A 24404-nucleotide genomic window follows, 5' to 3' on the forward strand; every position below is an offset into this window, starting at 1 on the left:
TCACTTGCGCAGGACTGTACAGACACACTCCTGAACTCGGGAATGACTCTTGCTAAAATTATTGAGAGCTTCATGTTAAGAAAATGGGGCAAAGAGGGATGGGAAAATCCAGGAGAAACAACACATGTTCCTGCTTCATGGGCCTGACTGGGAACACTCCAAGGCAATGCTCTGCACTGGTTAAGTGCCTTGCATCCAAGGAGGACAAAAAACACCTCATGAATCAATCAGTGAATTAAATCCCAAGTTTACTCTTCCTTGGGGAGCACTCCTACAGTCTTTTCACAGACAGAGCCGAGGCACATGGATGCCCAGGAACCATTCAGTGTCATGGCAGGGCACCAAACCACGAGTCCCCAAAGACCAGAAAAACAAATAATTTCCCTGCAGGCATCTTTCCTAATAACTTGCAGTATCCCATGAGTTCCCCATCCGGGAAATTCCATCAACAAACTCCTCCTCCTGCCCCAGGAGCGGGAGGGCCCTTTTCCCCTCACTTCGGGGAAGCATGGAGTATTTTGTTCCTCTACAGAGAAACACGAGGGAGTTTAGGCTCTGTCTGAAACAAATCTTCTCTTTCGAGGGATGCATAGAACAGCTCTGAGAGACCCTACGTATTACCACCCACTGTAAAAGCATTCCATCTTTGATCTGTAGCTGCTGTTTTCTATGACAACTAACCTGAGGGATCTTGTCCCCAAAAGGGAAGTTGTCACAAGATTGTTTAGTAAAAGCTAAACTAACAAACAAAGAAGAAAACTATTTTAAGATCATTTAAAAAGAAAACTAAAAGAATTGCAGTATCTACCAGGCTACGTAAGCAGAGATGTGCCAGCAAGTGCCAGATAGCTGAATAAAACCACCACGTGGAGTTTTTGCCACTTACTTGCTGAGGAACAGTGACAGCACGAGCCTGTTCAGATGAAGCAGCCGTGCAAGGCAGCCTGCAGCAGGCTGACAGTCAGGCCCATAACCACTTTTACTATCTTTTAACATGGCTTTGTATTTTGATGACCATCACTTGTTTTTGAAATGGACTCTCAGACTTCCAGGAGAAAACCAAACAAGTTACGTGAATCAAGGCAGAGCATATATTGCTGGGACATGCGGTCTCAGGCCACAGAGTTAACGCTGAGGCGGCCACAACGTGCCACAAACAGCAACAAACTGCAGGCTTCACCAGCCTATCTTTCTGCTGGGCAAAGTTTAGATGATTCAGCCAGAATATATTTGAACATGTCCCATTTTCCACCGATGCTTTAGATGTTAAACCTTGCAGTGAAGCAACAAGGTCACATAAAAGATTATTTCTGGGCACTTTGGTTTGACTGCTATCGAATACGGGGATTCTGCCAGTGAGAGAGAGGACTAATGTTGAACCAGGCTTTTGCATTTGTGGTTTTTGCTTTACTTGTATACGAAAAAATGCTAGCTTAGAAAAAACACATTTAAACAGCATTCTATAGAGAGAATACCAGGACAAGGTTGGGTGCATTAGTAGCAGAGATTTGCGGGTATTGCAATGTTTGCTCCTTGTACCTCGCTCCCTTTCATGCACTGACACATCCCTGTAGAACAGCCAGCATTTAAGGGGCCACGTGGGAAACTGAGAGGGCCCAGATCACTTGGTCTCTTCGGCAGCGAGGGGCACGCCGGGTGGCCGTACAACCACCCTGACTGACGCAGCTCTGCTTGCTAAGGCAGGACCCTGCAGGTCTCACCTGCCCTTGCCAGAACCACCCAGGGAACGCTCACATCACAAGACTGGTTTTTACTACGTGAATGGCTCCATCCCCATCTGCCCCAATTATTTCTCATATGTTTATTATATAATAAATGTAACTACATCTTAGAAGAGGAATTACGTATCCTTCCCCCCAGAACTCCCCTAAGCGAATGCCTGGGAAATATACCTCATTCCCTGCTTTGCCACCCTTTAAGCTCTTCCAGGGGCTCCAGGACAGACGACAGCACAAAGATGCCTCCGGTATTTCAATATCACCGATTCTCACCTGCCACCTTGGTCTGTGGGTAACTTTGTGCTCAAAGTTACCGCAAAGGTCTCTGCAAATTAACCCGCAATCTCTCTCATTAGTAGCGGTTACTAAGAAATGGCGCAGCTGACTTTTAGCAGAGGGCAGATGTTACATGAAAACTCCTTTTAGTGATGGACAAAAGTTTCAATGAAGAGCTCTGGTGTCTAGTTCTTGTTTGAAAAGTGTGTGGCAATAACCAGCTGTTAGCAGCAGTCACAACACAGCGCTGGTACAGGCAGACATGCAGGATTACTATACCTAACGTAGGTGCACTTGCACTTCGACTGCGATCTTCAGATATCCAAACAACGCACATAACCACGCGCAGCACAATGGGAGAGAACACGCAGAGGGACAAGGTAAAACACAGTTCAAAACATACATCAGCAAAATACAAGACAAAAGGAGGGAGGTACATGAGACACATGCGCCACACGCAATGCTGAATTCACAGAGAGATTAGGATTACCAATTCACTGTTAATTCCCCTCTCACAAAAAAGAGATGCAGTAGAGCTCTATGGGGGAGAGGGTGAAACAGCACCGCAGTCACTTCGGTGCAGGGAGGTCACTTGCTCCATGACACACTGCGCAGGTGACTCACGCGGGCTCCTGTGAGGTGGTTAGGGTCTGGACACCAGCTTCACAAATGGAAGCACTGAAATCTGGACAACATAAATAACTTCCTCAAATTCACAGGACCCTGATCTAGATGGCCCATCTTCCAATCCTTAACGAAAGCCACAAGTACTCCACTTTGTTAGACAAATTCATTTCAGGATGAAACAAGTGATTACACAAAAACACACATTAAATAAACCAAAGCAAAGAGTCTAACCCTCAGAATAGACTGTACATCTATTCCAAGTAAGCTAGCAAGCTCCCATGCTGTATGTCACAGGCAAATATGGGCAATGTATAATAAATGTGTAGGCATGTTATTTCATTTGAACGAAAGTCTAAAATTGTCTTTGAGTAAGTAAGAACAGGAGACCCTTCTGCTCAACAAAGCAGAAGCTATTCCCCTTCAGGGTTCTGAAAGATAGAGCTAAATTCCTAAATCTCGTGCAAGAGAAAGACAAAAACTTTAGGTGAATGGCAGTAGATCTGATGCACAGACTCACTCGATGCTTGAACTGGAGCAATGAATGCCAGTAGGATTTCAGTTGGTGGCAACAGCAACTTCTGCATTAAGCAGAACATTTTGTTTATTTCCTTGTCATGTGCACGTCATCAAATGACAATACCAAAACAACCCCCCCTCCAATACAGGTCCAAAAATCAACATGAGCTTGAATAACTTGTCAATCCTGTTCCTGTTGTCACCATCTCTTTTTCAAGGCTGCTTAAATACACATAAAATAAAGAGGAAGACTGAGTGCTGCTGCCTCATTTCTGTACATCTGAAAATCTTAGGAAAGATAAACTGAGGATGGAGCCAGGGGAAAAAAAAAGTCCACAAATTCCATGTGTGAAATACTGCCAGACAGCTAGCATTTCAAAACAGCAGCAATCCACTACAAGGTCCCAGGGGAGATATCACAGCAGAGGCTGAAACAGATCAAATACTTCATTACATAAGTGAGGTTTTTTTTCTGTTTGGGGTTTTTTTTTTTTTTTTTTTGGTTGCTGTTTGATATTTTCCAAACATTCTACTGAGAAAAGTGTCACCAAGTCACAGTGAGACTAAGGCTGGCCCTCCTGCTTCTTAAGACAGTTACAGCTGTTGTTAAGACCCTTCAAAATACACAGACTCTGCATGTAGGTGCATGATACCTACCCAGATTGGGGGCACTCGCGGTCCTCTTGTTATTTTTTATCTTGAAAAAGCCTCGTCCAAATGAAGATCTGGCTTTACGTGTACCAAAACTATCCTCATCACCTGTGCCACCATGAGGAGACTTTGGAGGGAGGGTTGCGAAATGATTACCTTCCACAGGAGGTTTAACCTGCTTAAGATAGGGAAATAAAGATTCAATATCAGGGAATTGCAAAACGCCTTTTGAGAGAGACTGCAAAGTGACTGCTGACAGATAATCTGGAGAGTCTCTCTCATTTGTTACTACAAGAATACAGAATGTAAATGCCATAAAGGAAAACATAAACAAGATCTTTATTTGAATATGTTCAGGACCCAGGATTACTATCACTACCTTCTAAGAGTAACATGTCGTCTTTCAGATGTTTCCCAGTTTCTGCAAGGTCGGCTTACAGGTATGGAAAAGGTAAAAATATAGTCCTGGAAGGCTTTGAACTTTTCCAGCTTTCCAGGGTTTCTGTCTCCCCTGCCAGTAGCTGTAGGGGCAGTGGGAAGCAAAGAGGGAGACAAGACCCCCACAGCATACTGGTTCTCTGCCAGGTGTCAGACAGCTCTTTCTGTCTATCACTGCTCTGCAATTTCAGAATTAATGGATTAATTGACTATGTCCACTGCCAAAGCTGAGAGGAAATTAAGTATCAAGCAAGGAGTATAAATGCCAGGACAGACATCAGACACACCAGTTAACCGATGTAAAGCAGTAGTTTCACCCTTGCTGGTTGTTTCACAGTCTCTTTAAAAGAAGGAGGAAGCAAACCCATTCACAATCCAAATATGATCCTTTGGCTTTTGCTGAATCGATACAGCATCCACCCTACGAGTGGTATCTGAGGTATGTTGTCTCTCCTCAGGTCTTCCTATAGGTAATAACTGTTGCATGCAAACAATGGCCATATGGTACCGCAGGGTGACTGTTCTGCAATAACAGTCCTTTTAGGAACACAGTTGCTATTCACAGAAAACAATTTGGAAAGCCAAAGGTTTTTAAAGAGACGCTAATCAAAGGTAATTACAGAGTCAGTAAAATACTTAATCATTAGCCTTGCTAATTACCTAGTGGTAGAATACATGGGGAAAGCATTAGCTTAGATGGCAGCCTTATGTTTAACCAGACTGAAAGATAATCCATGTGTGAGAGACAAGAACGTGTGAGACGCTGTAAGTCTGACACTGAAGTGATGGTGACAACCATCATACACTCCTCGCTAGCTTGTCTGCAGGTCTGCTATTCCCCCTCTGGAACTGCATGCCGCAATTTCACACAACTGAGCCTTTCAACACCTGCTCACTGTCTGTGTTTCTCCATGTACACGCACGAGCGCGCACACACACGTTACCTCTGTTGGCTTCTGCGCAGAGTCTCTGTCCTGTTAGGGAAAGATTAAGACAGACATTTAAAAAGTCATGGTTTATAGCCAGTATTCAATTCATTACGGTTACCCTGAGTTAAATTCTGACTGAAATACCCTTCCCTGCCTATTTTTTCCCCCCAAATAAATCTCTTCAGAGCTGTATTTCACACAGATTAATTCTTGCTTTCCTTGAGGTCAGTGTGCTGACACGAAAATATGGTTCCTTCGGTTTACTTTGTAAAGGATTAGCTGTGTACATAATTAGCGACATGCGGTCTGTTAAGGCACTAATGGACACAGCTGGCTGAAGGGACCCAAAGCAGGAATTGGACAGGGTAGAAGCCAAGTAGATAAAACATCCACAGCCTCCACTCCTTGGCTGTCCAAACGAACCAAAAAAACCCCTAACCCATGAACTCTAGCTCTCATCATCATGTTCTGGTAACTTTTTCAGTCCTGTCAACGTCACTCCTGAGCTGTAAGGCACAGCTGAGCAGCTTGGGTGTCAGGAAACTCAGGAGCTTTTAGGAGTTTAGGCTGTCAAAAAAGAGCACAGGAATTGCCCTGATTTAATGACGTTGTTAGAAGCTAGCTGCTTTTGGTCACTTCAAAAGAGACCTAAACTAAAGCTATCACCAGACATACAAATGCCCAGTATTTTGTTCCTGACCACCTAAAACATATAGTCACCCCACGCTGTATTTTATAATACATTAATTACACGGCCTTTCAAAATTATTCGCCTTAAACACAGGAAGTCGTTGCGGGACTTACTTTCTTCTTGTCTTAAATCAGAAAAGCATATCAACTAAAAAAAAAAAACACCTCATTATCTGAGGAAAAACACCGCAAGAGAGTCTCAGGTAAATGCCTCATTTAAAAAAAAAAAAAAAAAAGGGCATCTGTGTTTTCAAGGACAGATTTTCTCCTTTAATAAAATCTGGAAGATGTCACATGTATGTTACCATTGCCAACACATGATACGAGAAGCCCTACTCTGACTCAGAATTTCTCAGAAGGAGGCAACAGAGCGTCCACGGGGTCACTGTCACAATAGAGACATCACCCCTGTTTCTAAGGGGATAGGAGAACGTGAGAGACCAAACCAACCACTTCAGATGTCTCTTTTCTCAAACTGCTCAGACTGCTGGACTTCTGCAGCGAAGAAGTTCTGAAACAACAACATAAAAACCAAGCGAAGTTACTGGAATTAAATTTGCTAAGATAAACACCCTCTTAGGAATCAGCTTTAAAGAAAGCATTATACTACCTGATGAGATATACTAAAAACAAAAGACATTTTGAATTAAAGCAATCAATGCACTAATCAGAGCCCATGCAATCTGATGAGATACTGTAAGAACCTCCACATTGTAATTACTGCTGCTAATGCCTCAGTGACATGATGCCTACCTTTGGATATTTTTGGCTTCTTATTTAACGTTGTATTTTCAAGAAGCACAAGCAGAAGTTACACAGGCAAAGGAAGTGATATAAACAAAAGCTATGAAAAACAGTATTTTTAGCAACAGGCTTCTGACTAACTTAATCCTTAAAGAAGCCAAGCATATTAAGTCAAGCATGTGTGTTTTAGTATTTTATCTTCAGTTCCATTTTCCATTTCGGACCAGATATCCCGCAAGTTTGGGTGGGATTTACAGTCTAGAACAGTTAAGTCTGGTTGAAAAGAAAGTTACCATTAAAGTTTTTCCCACAACCAGGTATAAATTAAGAGTAACTTCACTGAATTTTACAAAGTTACCTATCTTTATACCAACATAAGGGGAGCAGAATTTGGCTTTGGGAATATTCTCGTGGCACTGACTAACTCACTCAAAATAAAAACAGCTGCTGAGCCTCACACTGCGTACCAGACAAACTCTGTTGACTTAGGCTCCTTACTCACAAATCGCTTTGACTCAACTTTGAGTTCATAAATAGTCCCACTGACTTCCCTAAGGAATATGGCTATGTGGCAGAAATTAAAATTGTTTTCTCATTGTAGTCAACTGATCATCCTTCCCCCACTATCAAAAGAAAAAAGAAAATCATGCGCACATGTACTATGGAAAAGTATAAATTTCAAAGTTTATTGACAGTCTACAACCCAATTAGAGATGCTTCACAATTCAAAAGAAATTAGCTGCACACGTGCACAGATAAAGCACTGGAAAATAATGATCACAAAAACATAGGGCATGAGCAGGAAAGTACCACCACTACATATCATCTTGGCTAGAATTAGCTGACATATTTACATGGGGGGGTGCATGGGGGAGGTTCAAGTCAACAATCACATATAAATATGTTTCCTAAACTTGTTTGATTATGATACTTACACTGGACTATCACACAGCTGAGTTTCTAGGGAGGAACCTGTTGATCTTCCTTCACTGTAGAAACAAAAAAAAGATATGAAAAAAGTAAGGCGTTTGGGGATCCCATCCAAATACCTTGCTGATACAGAAATCCTATCATCTCAGCCTGCTTTAATCCTGTTTTCACTTCAGCTGTCATGGTGCTAACACATGGCAAATTTTCCCTTCTACAGTGGCAAGTCTTGTAGAAGATGAAGGACAAAGGTGAGCTCAAGAGCCCCAGGAAAGACAACTTGCACTGTAAGTTAGTGACAATAATGCACTATTTAGCTTAAATAAATGCAGAGGTTACAGCATGTGCAGGGCCTGCAGCAGCAACAAGTAGCGGAGGCCACCAGCTCCCTGTGAGTCACCCACAGAGCGGGGCATTTTGCTGCAGGTCAGTGCTTTGTTTGGTTGCTTTCCAAGACGGGACACAGATGAAATCCCTGCTGGTGATGGCTAGAGCTGCACGAGGCACAGCACAGCAGACACCAAGCAAAGCTGGTCTTCTGGATAGGATGCTTTCCTTGACTGGAACTGGAAAAATCACACATCAACTTGTGCTTGCACTGATTTTTCACATCGAGATCGATGACGGTTATAAGCCAACAAGATTGCATTGCCTCTGGATTCTTAGTATTTGATACTCATTTAGATAAAGCCAGGGATTTGGTCCCAGAAGAAAAAACCCTAGCATAGCCTTTGTCTAGCTGTGAGTCCGGTGTGCTTTTCATTCTCCCTGCAGTGGCAGTCTAGATCTGCAGGGGCTGAGTTTCTTCACCTGGGCAAGGAGGCTGCAGGCTCAGAAACGCTGGAGGAAGCTGATGACCACTTCTCACCCAGGAGGCTGCCACTGGGTTCAAGCATGGGGGCCGCTGGGTGCCACAGCTCAGCCACAGCCCTGGGGTGCAGCCACGCACCCCCGCCCTGGCTTCCCTGGGATGCCGTGCCTACACATTTCGTCCAGCTTTCAAAATCTCAGGCAGGGCTCTCAGAAGAGTGAGTGAAGAAATATCTTTGCATTTCATCATGCCAAAGGACGGCAGCAAGGATATCTCTTTCTCTGATCTTTTGAAACACCGCTTGGCTTTCCTTCTGGGGCTCCATTAACAGCTCAAGGTTAGAGCGGGACAGTCCTTTTGTTGCAGTTTTGGCAGTGCCTTACACCAATCTTTAGCAACTGTGGAAAATGTCTGAATGCAAATCATCAGGAATGCATTTGTGCTAGCACAGCCAACACTATCTCAGCCAGACCTAGATGATGTAAACCTAGATAAAAATAATGATTGTGTGTCCTTCATTACATCAGATCAGTTTTTCTCTCCTTCTGTTCATTTCTTGCGAAGCAGCTGGTATAGAGTATCAGTGCTGCTACAAGCAACAGCAACCAAACTAATACTTGCTTACTGGAAAAGATTTAATCAATGCACTTCATGAACATAAGCTTAGTTTGCTATAGCTCATCAGGTGAATACTAGCCTTATTTAACTGACTTAATGATTGACAATACAGTAAATGACGGATTATTACTCTCATCAAATGTCACAGAATACTGGATTTACAATTGAAAAAAACATGGAAACAATAATACCTCATTTCACTTGCAGTCTCTGGCCTAGGCTGTGTTTTCACTTTCTCTGCAACAGTTTCTGAGCTCTTGGATGTTGATGAAAAAGAAGGGATTGAAATCTGTAAAATACTGGTGTGGATCTGCAAGGAATTCTAAAAAGAATGAAGAATACGTGTTACACTGTTTTGAGCTGAAATTAAGCAGTCACAAATGAAAAAAAAGTAACAGATAAACTATGAAAAGAAGGATCTGAAATAACATTTTTAAAGTGATTTTTTTCTTTCTTTCTACTGTAACACAATGATTTACTACTTGAAAGATGGCACTGAAGATAAAACATGAATCACTGCACAGATAAGCTACAGCACAGACAAAATTATCACAAGTCTCCCAAAGCTGCCTGCGAAATCTCTCTCTACCACAGACCCCATGAAGGGTAGTTCACTTTTCACGTTTACTCCTGTCCTCAGCCACTTAAGAGAATACCAAAAAGCTGCTAAACATTTAATTTAATTTGGTTTTCTTCATAGAGTGTTCATGCTGTTTAGTTAAGTAAGTCAAGTCTCTGCTCTGACTCAGAGCTTTAAGAGAAGAGATCTTTAGTTTTATTACTGCAAAATGTGATTGTAAAAATCAGAGATCCGACTACAACGTACTTACCATTTAACTGAATGGATGCAATGATGATTGCATTCTTTTAAATATGACAGGGTATATTTAAGGTCCCAACATGTTTACTTCAAGTTCCTGACAAATTAAATGCGGCTCCTAAAACAGCTGTTTGATATGAAAAGTAATTTCTAGGAAACTAGGAAAAGTATTTTAGACCCATTCTCATGATAAATACAGCTATTTGCTGTCTCCTGAAACCATTTGATGATTAAGAAAAAATAAATTTAACTGAACTCAAATGAAACTCCTCAGCAGCTTTCAGAAGAAAACTACATTCTCCAGAAGGATATGGAACATTACTAAAAACTCTGCAACCAGAAAAAATCTTTTCAGAAACTTGAGTTTTGGCACCTGCAATATGAATCCAGCATGAGCAATGTTTTCAAGGAGTGATGGCATTAAATGACGAAGGAAAAAAGATACCTCTTCGTGAATATTCACGTTAAACTCATCGTGGATCGGAGATGCTGTTACTGGGGTTGGGGATGGACTTTTCTCTGGGTCAGTCAGACTTGGTGTGTCCAATAAAACTGTGGAAACAGACCCGGAATTCAAGAAGTCTTCACTGTCACCTTCCTTGCCTGAAGGGAGAGAAGATGGAAAATTGTTGGCTTTACTTCTGGATACATGATGACCCTTGCTCCCACGCAAGGCGCAGCTGGCATGCTCATTTATGAGCCAAAAAGGGAAGAGGCTAAGATTATTTTATTTTTAGGACAGACTACAATAGAAGAAGGGGAGTCATTGCCAAGTGTCGCTTCCCAGTTCAACCACCACAACATAGCAGGGTTGGAGCAGAGGGAGGACATACATCTGACAGCAAAAAGCCCTGCAAATGCCCTCAGGGCATTTAGTGGGATCAGTTTCAACAAGCTGAATAAACTGGAGTAGTTATTTCCTGTCCCGTGTTCTGGAATTTCATACTAAATACTTCTTTTCCCTTATTCACTAGGGAAAGACCAGGGGGTCAAGTCTGCCTGAAATTTAAGATGTCTCTATGGTGTCTTCAGGTTACCCATGGGAAAAATGCAGCTCACTGCACAAGAGTCTAACACCAACTTTTAAGTGACTACATTATGTTTGCAGACTGCCACAAACTGAGTGTGTCTCATTTAGTTAATGCTGTAACCTGCACCAGCATCTGGCATCCTCTGCTCCCAATGAGCGACTTGCTGCTCCTGAACTGCCTCAGTACTACCAAAAGGCTTGGATTTCCACACTTGTCATCGATACCAGAGTACTGACACTGACAAGAAAAAGTTAAAGGCAACTAATACTTTCTAAAAAGTGAGCAGAAACGCAGCACTCATTGCCAAAGATCTGATGCAAATACAAGCCAAAGTCTGTTCACAGCAATAATCTCTCTTGGTCATTTTTCACTGCCTGAAATCTCTGTCCACGTGCCACAAATTGACCATAAAGCACAGTTCTCAGAGACTCAAGGTTCTGTTTTAACATCCTCCTGTCTTTGAAGGCAGAGCACTGCATGAAAGAGCAATACCTATTCAAAAAATGCTACTCCTCTCCTCCAACACTTGGCATAGTGTTTTGCCCTCATCACCGCCTTTCCTCTTCCCTCACTGATAATGTGCTTTCCCAGCCTTGCAGATTGAAGACATGCAGCAGTGTCCTTAGTGCCCCTCGGTGGTTTTGAGGAAGGAAAAGCCCTTATATACCAAGATCCAAAGCCCACAGGGAATTTTCAGCCCCGCGTGCTCTGAAAACCCAGAACAATTTCAGTGTAATGTTCTACATGTGTTTCTTTCGAGTTTCTTTTAAGGGAGAAAGGAGAGAGAGAGAGAGAATATTCAATGCAATTACATCAAACTGATGACCACCTCAACATTTATCACCTTTGGGGCTCAGAAGCTCCTGGCTCTGGAAACCTCCACCAGTCTTGGAACATATGGAACGGACTGTTACATGTTACGGTATGTATTATAGCTACGATTTCAGCCACACAGTTGAGCTCATTATCAGGTGGCAGAGAAGGCTTTTTTTTTTTTTGGGTGCATGTGAAAAAAGACTGGCAAGAAAAGCCAGCCTGGCCCCCTGCTGCGGTAAGGAAGGAGAACCGTTCCACAGCTGCTACACGTGGTGGTTTGTGAAGGCTTCATTACATGCCGAAGACGTGCCGTGTCATCGCAACACAGTCCTGGCAGCACGTTCGCTTTGCTACAGACATTTTTGCAGCTCTCGGGCATGGCTGTTACAGTGTGCACAGCCACTGGGGCGGTGCTGGTTTGGCTCGTAGCAACGTGCATGCTCAGGCGCTGCTCTGCTCAGCTACCAACCCCTCCCCTCCCAGGAATACATGCAAGAGAGGGGAACAGCAATTTTTAGCAGTTAATGTCGCAGCCAGCCCTGAAAGACATTTCAGGAGGTTGTGAAAAGAGCCTGAGAGCTTATCATATTCAAACTAATTTTACAAGGGGGTAATAAGCAATGTGACATTAATAGTTACTACTACCAGATGGTAAATGGGACAGTACCTAAATGTGCAGCTGCCTGGACAAAAAAGGCAATTTACCAGTTCACACCAGTTGAAGAACTGGCTTTTACTCTACCTAAGAAATGCCTCCAAAGATAGTAAGTCTAAGACTCGATATAACACTACCATAATGCACCCAGAGTTTAAATGAGAGTAGAATTTTTTTTTTTGATTGTACAATACCTTTTTTACCTTGAGCCAATATCACCATGTCTTGAACTTTCTTGTACCTATTCAGAGATTGCCGAAGCTCTTCTATCTTCCGATCCTAAAATAAAGGAAAGTTGAGACTGTGCTTCTTCCTTCAGCAAATCAAAACTAAGAAATACAAATACTAGATATGCTTCAGTTTAATTGGTTTTGAGAATAAAAGAAGTGGGAAGTGTGGATGGGACAGGACCCAGAACTCTGAGAAGCTCTGAAATATCAAAACTTGTATTTAGCAAAAACTATCATCTGGTTTATCACCAGAATTGTCCCAGCCTTGAAAGTGGATTTCAGCTCAAAGGTAGAGCATAATAAATTTGCCACGTACAAAGAAAGCAGTAATCAAAGGATTTAGGGCTTCAGAGATCAAAAGAAAACATCCTACAAAATGCACATGCATATGAATGCTCAAAACCATACATGAAAACAGTCCTAACTTTACCAAAAGCCCCTTTGGAAACGCAGCCTGTGATATCTCATGGGACTTGTATGGAGCTCTTTACATTTTCAGAACACGGTGTAAATTGCAGTCGCACTGCACTGAATGACACAACAGTGTAAGGACTCCGTGTACATGCAACAGAGCTCATAAATGCTCAGTTATAGTCCCTTAAAGGCACTGCAGTGCTTCTGACTAGAGTGAATCATTGATTCTTACAAATTTGATTTTTTAATTGAATTGTGACAAGTTCATATGTGAAGATTTTCTTAGAGATGTAACTCAATCTGATAAATGGTTACTGAAAAAATAACAACATTGCTACCTTCTCTTCATTTGCTGCCATTAGAGATTCTACCGCCTTCTTCATTTTCTGTACCTCTATATCTAAAAACACAATACAGTTCTCTAAGTCAATTTAAATAAGACAGTGTAAGGAAATAAGAAAAACAAAAAGCCTAGAAGCAACTCGGTAATATCTGAAAGTAAATTTACAAATTAAAAGATAAAACATAAGCCACTTAAATTCTATTTTAGATGGAAATATATAGAAGAAAACCCTTTTTCTTCAAAACCTATTTTCTGCCATTTTTATCAAGGAAATGATGAAATTCAGGAAATTTCCTTACCCACCCTCCCAACCTTAGGAAAATGGAAAAGTCAAGACTAAAACTACTGCTTGACTTTCACTATCTCCATCTTTCAAATAATTGCAAAACAAAAAGTCCAAAATATAAAATACTACATTCGGAGTGCAATAGAACACATCCTCATTACAACAGTCAACAAACACCCCAAATGGCGCCTCAAAAACCCACTATACAAAGCAATAGGATTAATGGATATGATGAAGAAAGCATTGTGCAGTGATGCTTAGTCTTAATTCAGTATGGATGTAGAAATGAGGACAGCACAATGGAATGATACAAGTATTTGCTGTGATGAGCAGCCATGCTAGAATACATATTGTAGTTCAGACTTGGAAAAGGTCCCTAATACAGATGACAGTGTTCTGCGCTTCATCTATAATCCTTATTTACAAAGAAGTATAAATACATGGAAACATGTATGTTCTAACAAGGTTAGATTTTGGAGGTGTTCTGGACTAGAAATTCAAGAAGAATGGAAATAATCTCAATTTTTGCTAAAAATCTAGCTTGCATAAATGAAATAAACTTTAAATTTCCTTACAAACATAGACAGGTGGCCGAATTCACAGGAAAGAAAGCATTTTTCTTTGTTTTAACTTCCTAAAATTTCTCAAAAAACAAACAGAGTGGGAAGAACATTTTCCTCCTTAATGAAATGCAAGAAGAAAACAAGCTGCCTCGGTGGCTTTCTAGATGAAAGACATTTAGACACATTGGGCTAAAACAGTAACTGATCCCGTTCCAATGATTTTCACTCAATTATGCTAACTGAAAATCTGGTTTACTGGATTGCGACTGCATTTTATTGAGAGGCAACTGTTTTGTGAGTCTCCATGAGACCAAATCTTTCTTTGTCTATCAGCTTTTCTTCAGAAAACTTTGTATTTCAAGTGTGATATATCCACCTTTATTCTCAAATTTTACTGTAAGTGTAACTAAGGGTTATAGATGATGCAACCTAACAATGTTTGTTAAAACAGTTTTGCAAACACATGCAGAAAGCTATTCTGGAAAGCACTTCTGAAATGCAAATGCTTGTGGAAAGACACCAGAAACCTTACTTTTATCTTTGAGCTTCTTTTTACAATTTTCATCTGTGCAGGAAAATCCATTGGATTTGAAATTAGCATGAAGGTTATGACATTAAATAACTTTTAACACAATATTGATACTTAAGGAGTCAACTATTCCTCACGTATTATTGCAGAAGCAAGCAGTTCACGGTTTCAACCTGCGCTCCCCTGGTGCTAACGTTCCTAATAACACAAAATAGTCTCACTTCCCTCATACACAACTACCTGTCTCAAGGATATATTTTTCAACTGCATGTTTTCACTTGTAAGGCCTCAGAGAAGGCTTATGCCAACAGATTACTCTTAAGCTAACACTTTACTGGCAAAAGCCAGCTAAGTGATAATGTATGCATATTTGTTCAGAAAGCACAATTCAGCTAATGGGGCAGATAACCTGTGTTATCTGCAAACAGCATTACTTAATATTAGTCCAAGGCAGAAAAAACATGGTTCACCACGGCAGAAGATCTCCTGCTGAGCTACACTGGAAACTAAACTAAAGTTGAGAACCAGAGGGTAATGGGAGTTCAACATAGACAGCAGCCCCCAGGAAGAAAAGCCCCATCTAAGTAGTCATAAAGGCAATAAAGTCAGACCTTGTTCACATTTACATGTTCTAAAAAAAAAAAAAAAAAAAAAGGAATCACTGTTCAGTGTGGTCACTTTTAGTGATCTCATGCAGTGGTTTTGAGAATATAATAAAATGTGACAATCTACACACAGCATTTTCCTCCTCAGGTCAGGGGAGGATATTAATTAATCTCTTGTGGCTTTATTTTTCTAAAAAACGTACTTTAAAAGCACAATCTTAAAACCAGCAATAACTATCAGTGAGATATATTCAGAAGTGATATTGCAGCAGGTCAAAAAAGTCTGCGCAAAATTTCTGTGTGGCTTTAAAGACAAATTTCCATTTTTAAATAAATTCCCGAATCTCAGTTTCCTCCAAATAAATACTGATAAAAAGAATTCTGACATGTAAAATTTCTGTGCTAATTCAAGCTTAATTAGGATTTACACATATCCAGTGCACAGATCCATAACCAGTCCTCAATTTCACCTACTTACGGCTAGGTCCACACTGAAGATTTGCTGGTACACATCATACTTCGGTTTGCAGTATGCTTTTCCCCTTCCTTACCAGTAAGGGGTGTACAAGCAAAGGCCAGCATAGATACCCACACAGAACGTTTCCTTCTCAACATAATCTTTTTGGGGAACTTGTTGAAATTAGTTTAATGATTTCTTTGCCAATATAACTGCATCTTTTGAGGCACCATGCAAGCCATGTAAAGAGCTAACTACGGATTACTTAGGCTAGTTTAAAGTTGATCAAGAACTTGCTATGACAGTAGGTTCAGCAGTTACATCATGAACACCTACTAAATATATTAAAAGAAGTAAACACGAAGACAGAAAGCATATGAAAATTGAGGCTTTTATCTGTTATTTCCTGTACAAGCATTCCTGGAAACATGACCTCAGATGAGATGACTGAGGAGGACATGGTAAGAGAGCCTCCCTTCGTCTTACCTCTGTCCAGTATTTCAATTCCTTCTCCTTTCAGCTTGCAAACCAGTTTTTCTTGCAACCTTTTTACCTCAGCTTCCTTCTGCTCTAGTTTGTCTTTCAAAGCCGCTAGTTCATCCTGTAACAGACACAGAACCACTCAGTGACAACTTCCACATGCATCTGAGACGTTTCCAAAATTCCCTCCTATGAAGCACAGTGGACAGGTCCTCAGCCGGTGGAAATGACCGAGGAACCTCTGACATTTACACTGGCTGGGGGTACACCCATCAAACTGACTTTGAACATCACAACAGACCACTGAGTCCATAAGAGGGCAAAACCATGAGGCCTATGGTCCAAAAGTGTCAGATTTTACATTTAAATTTAAAAAAGAAAGATTAAAGCAAAAAAAGCAGTTTTCTTATTTATTTAAGCTTGCAGAGACAGAAAAAGTGCAGGTGACGAGGTTGAACGCTAACATTTACGAACACTTATTTTGTTACTTATAGGGCATTTTGCATGTTCAAAGCTGGACAGTTATGGAACTGTGCTTACACCAGGCTGAGGACGGTTTCAGAAATAACCACTGCTTCTATGAAAGAAAAATCAATCACAACACCATCAAGCACAAAAACAGATACTGGAAAGCAGTTCAGACGAAAATGTGGTACCTCTGCCACAGTCTGGGTTTGCTGATCAAGCATTAAGAAAGGAAGCTTAGAGTTGAGATTCATGGGAATAAGACAGATGGTGTTTGGGGGAGTTGGGGTGTATTAGATAAATGCTGTCAAATTTTAACTTAGATCTAACCATCTGCACTAGCAAGTGACTGGCACAGATCCATGCATTTAACTTTTTAAAATTTGAGTCAAATCCTACCCAGTTTAGTAACATGTTTCTCTGATGTCCGAGGATATCTTGTGCAACAGCATCATCAAGACAGGACCCTCAGTGCAAATGTACCCAACACTGAAAATTTAATGTGTTCAGTTTGTAAACAAAACAAAACAAGGCAAGACTCATAATTTTGGCATTTACAGCTTCTAACTGAAGTTTTAAATCCTTAAAGGAATAAACCAAACTAGAATACTGTGGCTTAGGTATATTCCTGAGCTTCCCTCAAAAGATCCGCTGCAAATATATAGCAATGTCTGTGACCCAAACTATGGCCCAGACCACAGAATTTCCTGAAATTGGTTCCTGTTTGCTCTAAAGTATCATTAAAAAATAGATCAATCTTAAAATTGTTAAGAAATCAAAGCTTCTTCCAGAACAGTGGTTGGGCAATACGATCCTCCAGTACCCCAACTTGGTACTGATTTTAATGGGACTTCTGCCACTGTAAGACGCAGGCTTCTCCAAAACAAGACCATCTCTTGGTCACTTGAGAAGCTGCTGTTACACCTATGGGCAACTAGAGCTGCATGTGCTTGTTGATGTGTATTTCTTCCCCTGAATCAGAAACACGATATGTAAATTTACACGTGGGAGAGGGGACAGCATAAAAGAATCACTATTTTCTAGCTAGTTTTCATGAATAAATTTTCTCTAAAAAGGTGAGAAAAAGTTCTGTTTGAATAATGGATGTAAGCTACAGAAGAGGCAGTCTTCCCTTGGAAAGGGAATGATTTTAACACAAGTCTAATTCCATTATGTGCAACCTATGCAAAGTTCACAACACTAAAATCCTTTCTCATCCAATATAAAAGCTGTTTACAAGGAATATCTACATAAAGAGCTTTCCACATCTAATGGGAAAGGGTGCACTGCATATCAACACACAGCAATTAATGAAGAACAGAGCATGACAGCACGATGCAAGACAGACCGTAAAACGGTGGAACATGAAGGATTCAAAACAGGCCCAATGTTACCCAGAAACTACTACACCTTTAGCATCTGGCTTTTTTGCTCCATCCGCTGCTTTTCATACTGCATCTGACCCACTTTGATTTTCATACTAGAAAGTTTGGCCATTAAAGACTGGTAACAGAGACAGAGGAGTGAGAGAAAACTAAAGATAGAAAAGAGACAAGGCTAAATGGCAAAGAGAAGTTAGACACTTACAGAAACAGGCTGCTAGAATTACTTAGGTGAATGCTTTCTCTTCAGAAGTGGCTGATTTTTAGCACATTTAGGAGAAAATAAATGGTCAGCTTTGGTCTCACCTATGGCACATGCATTATGTACTGCAACTGGAGTTTCTTGACACATATATGAAACAAGGGTCTAAACAGGTAATAAATTTACTGTTAACAGCCAGCTGCATGGTAAGTTATCCTTCATAAAAAACAATGCCCAGATCTGAAAACCATAGCATGAAATTTGGAAATAACCCTTGTTGCTAAGTGAGTACCATGAAACCCTTGGGCCTGAGTGTGCTCAGGATTTTGCAGGGTGCAGGCAAGGATGGGGGACAAGAGAGTGAACTTCTAAAGCCTGATTTACACCCATCTCTCCTTCTTCCCCTCAGCCTCACTTACTTTGGTCGTTTTCAGTTTTTTCTCATACTGGAGTCTTTCATTGTCCATTTCTCCCACTCTCAACCGCAATTCATTTATTTCCTGGATCAAGTCCTGAGTGAGGGGAAAAACAAGACCAGAAACAACAAAGAAATTCAAACAGAATAATAGCTACCCATTGGTAGGACTGTAAAAACACAGCAGCAACAAAAGGCACTCCGTACACAAAACCACACTACCCAAATTCATAGCCAAGTCAAGCAATTCAGAGCTTCCTAGCTATCCAGGGACTGGATTTCTCAGTTTCTGCATTACTGCACTGAATGCAAGAGGGCAGAGGACAAAGGGAGACATAAATTGAAGTTGTGTTCCCTGTGCTGAAGGCCAAGAAAGGCCTCCTGCCCCTCTGGCTGCTCAACTGCTTGGATGTCCACCGCTATGAGTGGGTAATGGAAAACCGCGGCAGCCGTCCTTCAATACACAGCAGCTACATCCTCCCCTCCCCAGTCCCTCCCACCCCTGGCTCGCCAGCCCCCACCCGCCTTTTCAAAATATGAAGTGATTACAGTGTAAATCCACGTTTCCGCCACTCAAAAGAGCCCCTCTAACTGAGGGCTGAATGGAAGAGCCATCACTGGTTTCTACAAGCACAAAGGCATATGTGTTTAAGCATCAACGGTGCCATACATCTGAGCTTTGCAAATTCAGCCTGGTTTGGAAGAGACTTGGAGCTACCACCAACTCACATCTGAGCTCTTCCCGAGAATGGCTTGACCTCGCGGTCATCCTCCTGGAGAGACCTACCAGGTTTGGAGGTCAGCCCCGAGTGCCACCAGCTCTACAGCTCCCTTCCTGCAGTGGTCAAATGAACCCCGAGTTTGATTGCCCCACCAAGGTGCGAGGCACTGTTTCTCCAAACCTCCCTGTCCTCTAGGTGGGGAAATGGGATCTTAAGTTGCCAGCTGCAGACCTGCAGAAAGGCTGTGGGACAGCCAGGACAGAGCGTCCCTCCATATAAGAGATAAACCACAGCTTATTGGGAAAACTATCTTTTTGCTCAGCAGGGGAACACATTACCAGAAACCTGTGACTTCTGCACAACTCAAAGATGTCCAGCAAGCTTCTGCCTCATGTGTATCTCACCGACCTTTAGTTTATGTATGGACACCAGATCAGTGTTATGTTTGTGTGAAAAAAGGAAAAAAAAAAAAAAAAAGGCAAAAAAAAGCAGCTTCTCAGCAGCTACTGTAATGCTGTATCACCAGGAAACTCTTGAAAAGAGGAGATAAGCTCTTTGTGCACCCTAGAAAACATGAGAGAACTTCAACTGCAGTATTACAGCTTTTAAACTACCAAGAAGACAGTATGGTACTTAGGTTGGCTTGTCCTCCTACATGGTAAGGCAAATCCTATCCATGTCAAGCAACACTGTACATTGAGCTAACAACTGTACGCACAATTTTTCAGAGCTAAGTGTATGATTAGTAGAGGTTTATAATTTATAAATTAACAAGCCAGGAGCTAACGTTTAGAGGGTGTTCGTGGGTCCCTGGTAACACCTGCCTTCCAGCCCCACGCCACATTGTCTGAGCTTACAAGCCTCTGGTTATTATTTTGTGCTTAATGAACCTGATGGCAACAGAGCAGCATCTGTATTTCTTTAGCAAGATACAAGCTCAATTACCAGAACTACAAGGAAAATAAAAATACAGAACATTCTGATGCTATTAGTAATTACTACTGCTAACGTATGACTTTCTGATTTGGATACACCTGCAATTCCTCACTGATTCTTCAATATGTGACCTTTACAAAGCACAGTACTATATAGTATAAACGTACGTGGATGTCAGTCTGATTGAGCTGTTTCTTATCAACACCAAGTGTTCGAGATCTCTAACAAATCTACGTTCCCAGGTCTGATGGTCAGCTTTGACACTATGACAGTTGACTTGTTTGGGGTTTTTCTCTCCTGCAGCCATCGTTTTTGCTTTGGCATGATCCAATGTCAAAATATGCAGTGTAGCAATAACTGCTGAGGTTGTTGCCCACATATTTATCACGTGAACTATGTGACTTTTAAAATACTGGAGGAGGAGAGGGAAATCAGTTATCTGTATTCAAAAGGCCCCTCTAAGCAAAAGGAATAACAAAACAAAACTCTGCTCCTGTTACGAAAAAAGTTAGCACAACTCATATTGATTAACAGAAATGTCAAGACGCACTCACAACGTCACAGAAAACAGCAATCTTGCAACCAGAATCCAAGAGTGTAAGATCTTGGGGCAGAAACGAAATTCTTCTGCTTAATCTGTTATGGGCCTCATGGGTAATCGGATCCTTTACCACCTGGTAACTGGTCACCAAAAATACTGTACAATTTCCTCAAGGGTTAAGCAGAACTAAATACAAGTCTTAACAGCATGCTTTGCCCTAAAAATATTTTCAATTACTCTCTCGCAAGTGCAACATTAACTCATGTCTTAAGTTATCTACAACACAGTAACTGTAAATGACATTCATCCTCATCTTTCTGAGGCAGAGGAGTACATTAAAGATTCACCAGGTTCCATATACAGACCCTCATTAGTACAAAAGAGAGGGTCAAGCCTTGCATAAATGAACAGAGGAAAAAGAAAAGGCCCAAACAGGGCTGTCCACTCTGCTACTGAGTCACTATTTAACTTTGGGCAAGCTACCGGAGGTAGAGATGGTCAAAGGTACTGAGGTTCCCTAAGAAATCCTAATCCTCCCAGTGTTTCCTCCCATTCACTTTCCTGCGTGCTGCCCTGAAACATTTACCCTTTTCTTCTGCTATCCTCTGTTCAACTGATTTTGACTACAAACCTTTCACAGCAAGGACTGTGCCTTGTCCCCTCCTGCAGCAGCCCCAGCAAGGAGATCACAGCATTGGTGGAAACCTGAAGGTGCCAACCATTATAACTGCTTATGACCTGAAGAGCTTTTGCGATCTTGTGTGATGCTTGAGGTGTGTATGTCCCCATGGCACTCACGGTGTTGTACGGGTTCATCAGGATCTGAGATCAGACCAAAAACCCACTGAGTTCCCTGGCTGACTTGGATGAACCAGCAGTGAAACAGTCACCCACATGGTGGCCAGTGTATGGCACCCGCTCTGCTTGCATTTAATACCTCCTCTTCGTGCACCCATGAACGGGTTAAAATACCTGCCCTGGGCATAATGCATGTTCCTGTCTTAAAAACCTGCAAAACAGGAAAAAGCCATTAAATGGTCCTCTTCTGATCCAGGGTCAGGTCCCTCCATGCAGACACCCAACAGCTGTTCCTTGCACGGATCCATGAATGGAGCTGATGGGGTGGAACATGCAGACTCCTATTTCCCAAAGCCTTTTCCTTCCCTGCTCATGTTACTTGTGCTCTTCATGGCAGCGCCAGGGAGGCACAAGAAAGCAATGATAACTTTAAGCTTCAGAGGTCAGAGGCTTCCTTACTGGCACTGGAAACACAAACTACATTTGTAGCTTTGCTCCACTCAGAAATTCATCTGCACAAAGGAGACTGGTGGTTAAATTACGAAGAATTCCCCATGAGTGAGCCAGTTTAACCTCTGGCTGCTGCTTCAAAGACCATGTCTGGTTATGGACTCCTCCCTAAATAAACTCCCTCGTATGGTATTTTCTTACATAAACTCAGCCCAACTCAGACCACCCGTGCTCCTTAAGGAAAATAATACTGGTGTCTGCTGAGAAAGTGGAAAGACTGGAATGATTTAAAGAACAGAACAATTCTAAACCTCTATTAAGTATACAATTAGCTTTGAAAAAGCTGTGTATTTGTGAACATCTAGACAGGAAAGTCCTAGAGCACAAAGGAAAAAAAAAAGCTTACGCATCTAGTGAAGCATCTGTTTAGAGAAAGAATAGTGAATATGAGAAACCTACCAAGCTGGAATGGGAAGCTGCAATGACAGACATGAGCCAAAACTGGAAAATATGAAGGATTTAATCTGAATGGTAATTCTGTAGGAGACAGTAGCTCTGCACAAGTTGTTTAAAGATGTTAAGTTTTTTAAATTTTCACTTTATTTTCCCTAAATAAAAACAGAAGCAATATTCATAGTTTTTCTTTCCCAGTTTGGGTATGAAATTTTTTCCATTTTGAACACTGCATATAAATGCCATAATGTGTTTTATGGTAGAGTATTTTAAATATTCATTTAAATACTCAGCTCTGCTGAAATAATTGATCATCTATTACTTTAAACAGGAATATAATTAAATCAAGATTGAATAAAACATTGTATACTTCTGAATAAGTCCTGCCTCCAAAATACCTGTCAGAGGTTTTGCATGGCTGAGACCCTTTCAACTAATTAGCCATTCATTTTTCTACTGAACAAAATGGAAATTAAGACATATTCTCCTTTTCAGTGTCTAAGCCTAAGCCTTTTTACAGCGATAAAGCCATTTACCACTGATGTCAACTCATTTATCTATTGTTTGGGCTGCTTACGATAGGTGTCAGCGTACAGGTGAAGAGAGTTGTCTGTTGTATGCTGTAATTCGTGGAAGAGCCGAGCACTGCGTGGGCAGACAGACCTCATGGGAGCTGAGAAAGCAGCCAGCTCTTAAAACACCTCCGATGGATGCAGATGACCTTCAACAATTGCCTCCACCTGCCAATTTCTCCAGCATTGCCATGTACAGTACTTGCCTGGACTGCAAAATCAGCTGCTTTTAAGGCAACGCTGCGATCCTTCACATAGCATCTGGTATCAAACTAGAGGAAAAGGTAATGGGAGGCAACATGAATCCGATCCACAGCTTGGCAGCACCCAGATGTGCTACACTGCAGGAAGGGACACCGCCATCACTACATAAATGATCGCCACCTTTCAAAGCTGAACATGATTTGAGTCACTAGTTTTCAACCTGTGGACTTCTTTGGGTCTGCGTATTACTTCAGACAAGCCCAAAGAAAGTAATTAATAAGCAAGCCTAACTTTTGCTCTTATGCTTGCAATACAAGTGAGGAACAACACTTCACTGGAAAATACGTAGGAAACTGGAAGGGAGTTGATAAACCACTGATTGAAGTGGAAAGGGCAAATTTTGTCTCCTGTGATGACATTATAGCTTCTTCCCTTCTAGAAATGAATGACAACTGGAACATCCACAATACAAACATCCGACATTTCAGCTCATTGATGAACCCAGAATTGGAATTTTGTTCTGCTTCCTAGGCAGACTCCAAGGTATTTCTGATACGGGGTATGTCACCCTGGCAGCAAAGCTTGGCCTGATCGTTGGAGTTTCCTGGAAAAAAAAGGGTTTGCCCACCTGCTTTGAGGCTTCCTGGCTTCGAACATGAGCAAGGTTCAGCTTCACAGATCTGCAGCGCACAGAGGGCAAATGCCCCAGGAGAGCACTGCCAGGGATGGCAGCTGCAGGCTGCAGCTCTGCCTGGCACTGTACGCTGCTGGGCTGAAGCCAGGCTGAGATGAGTAACCACTGGCCTCTCAGTCCTGGGCTTCTGTGGGGTTGGGGTTTGAAGTGAGGCTTCAAAACGCCCTCACACTGAGTCACCTCATTCTCTCTGTTACTGAAACCAAAAGTTATGTCTTTTAGCGTGCCGTGTCTTTTCACGTGCGTGCTTTTTGTACCTGCAGCGGGCTTAAGCGTTTGCCTCAGACATGCCTTACTAAGACAATGACAGTTTCAAGTTGGGACAGGAGAGTGCAGCATGTTCATGATTTTATTTAAATCCAACCTAAACACTAT

General features: G+C 41.6%; 1 protein-coding gene across 8 annotated transcripts in view; it reads right to left on the reverse strand.

Annotated features, from left to right (window-relative positions):
* Positions 1–24404, reverse strand: part of PPFIBP1 (PPFIA binding protein 1) — a 114910-nt gene that overhangs the window by 14213 nt on the left and 76293 nt on the right. For 2 of the 8 annotated variants that reach the window (XM_082310844.1, XM_082310850.1), the window contains 13 exons: positions 18664–18756; positions 18071–18163; positions 16202–16316; positions 14657–14689; positions 13271–13332; positions 12483–12567; positions 10232–10389; positions 9158–9288; positions 7546–7599; positions 6317–6377; positions 5192–5221; positions 3816–3987; positions 2295–2327 (listed from right to left, as the gene is read on the reverse strand). In XM_082310844.1, the coding sequence (XP_082166970.1) occupies positions 2295–2327; positions 3816–3987; positions 5192–5221; positions 6317–6377; positions 7546–7599; positions 9158–9288; positions 10232–10389; positions 12483–12567; positions 13271–13332; positions 14657–14689; positions 16202–16316; positions 18071–18163; positions 18664–18756 (1120 nt within the window). The remainder of the gene's footprint in view (positions 1–2294; positions 2328–3815; positions 3988–5191; positions 5222–6316; positions 6378–7545; positions 7600–9157; positions 9289–10231; positions 10390–12482; positions 12568–13270; positions 13333–14656; positions 14690–16201; positions 16317–18070; positions 18164–18663; positions 18757–24404) is intronic. The other 6 variants (XM_082310845.1, XM_082310848.1, XM_082310847.1 and 3 more) reach the window with 6 other exon arrangements.

The sequence above is a fragment of the Platalea leucorodia genome (genome assembly GCF_965183815.1).
Source record: "Platalea leucorodia genome assembly, chromosome: 4".
NCBI lineage: Eukaryota > Metazoa > Chordata > Aves > Pelecaniformes > Threskiornithidae > Platalea > Platalea leucorodia.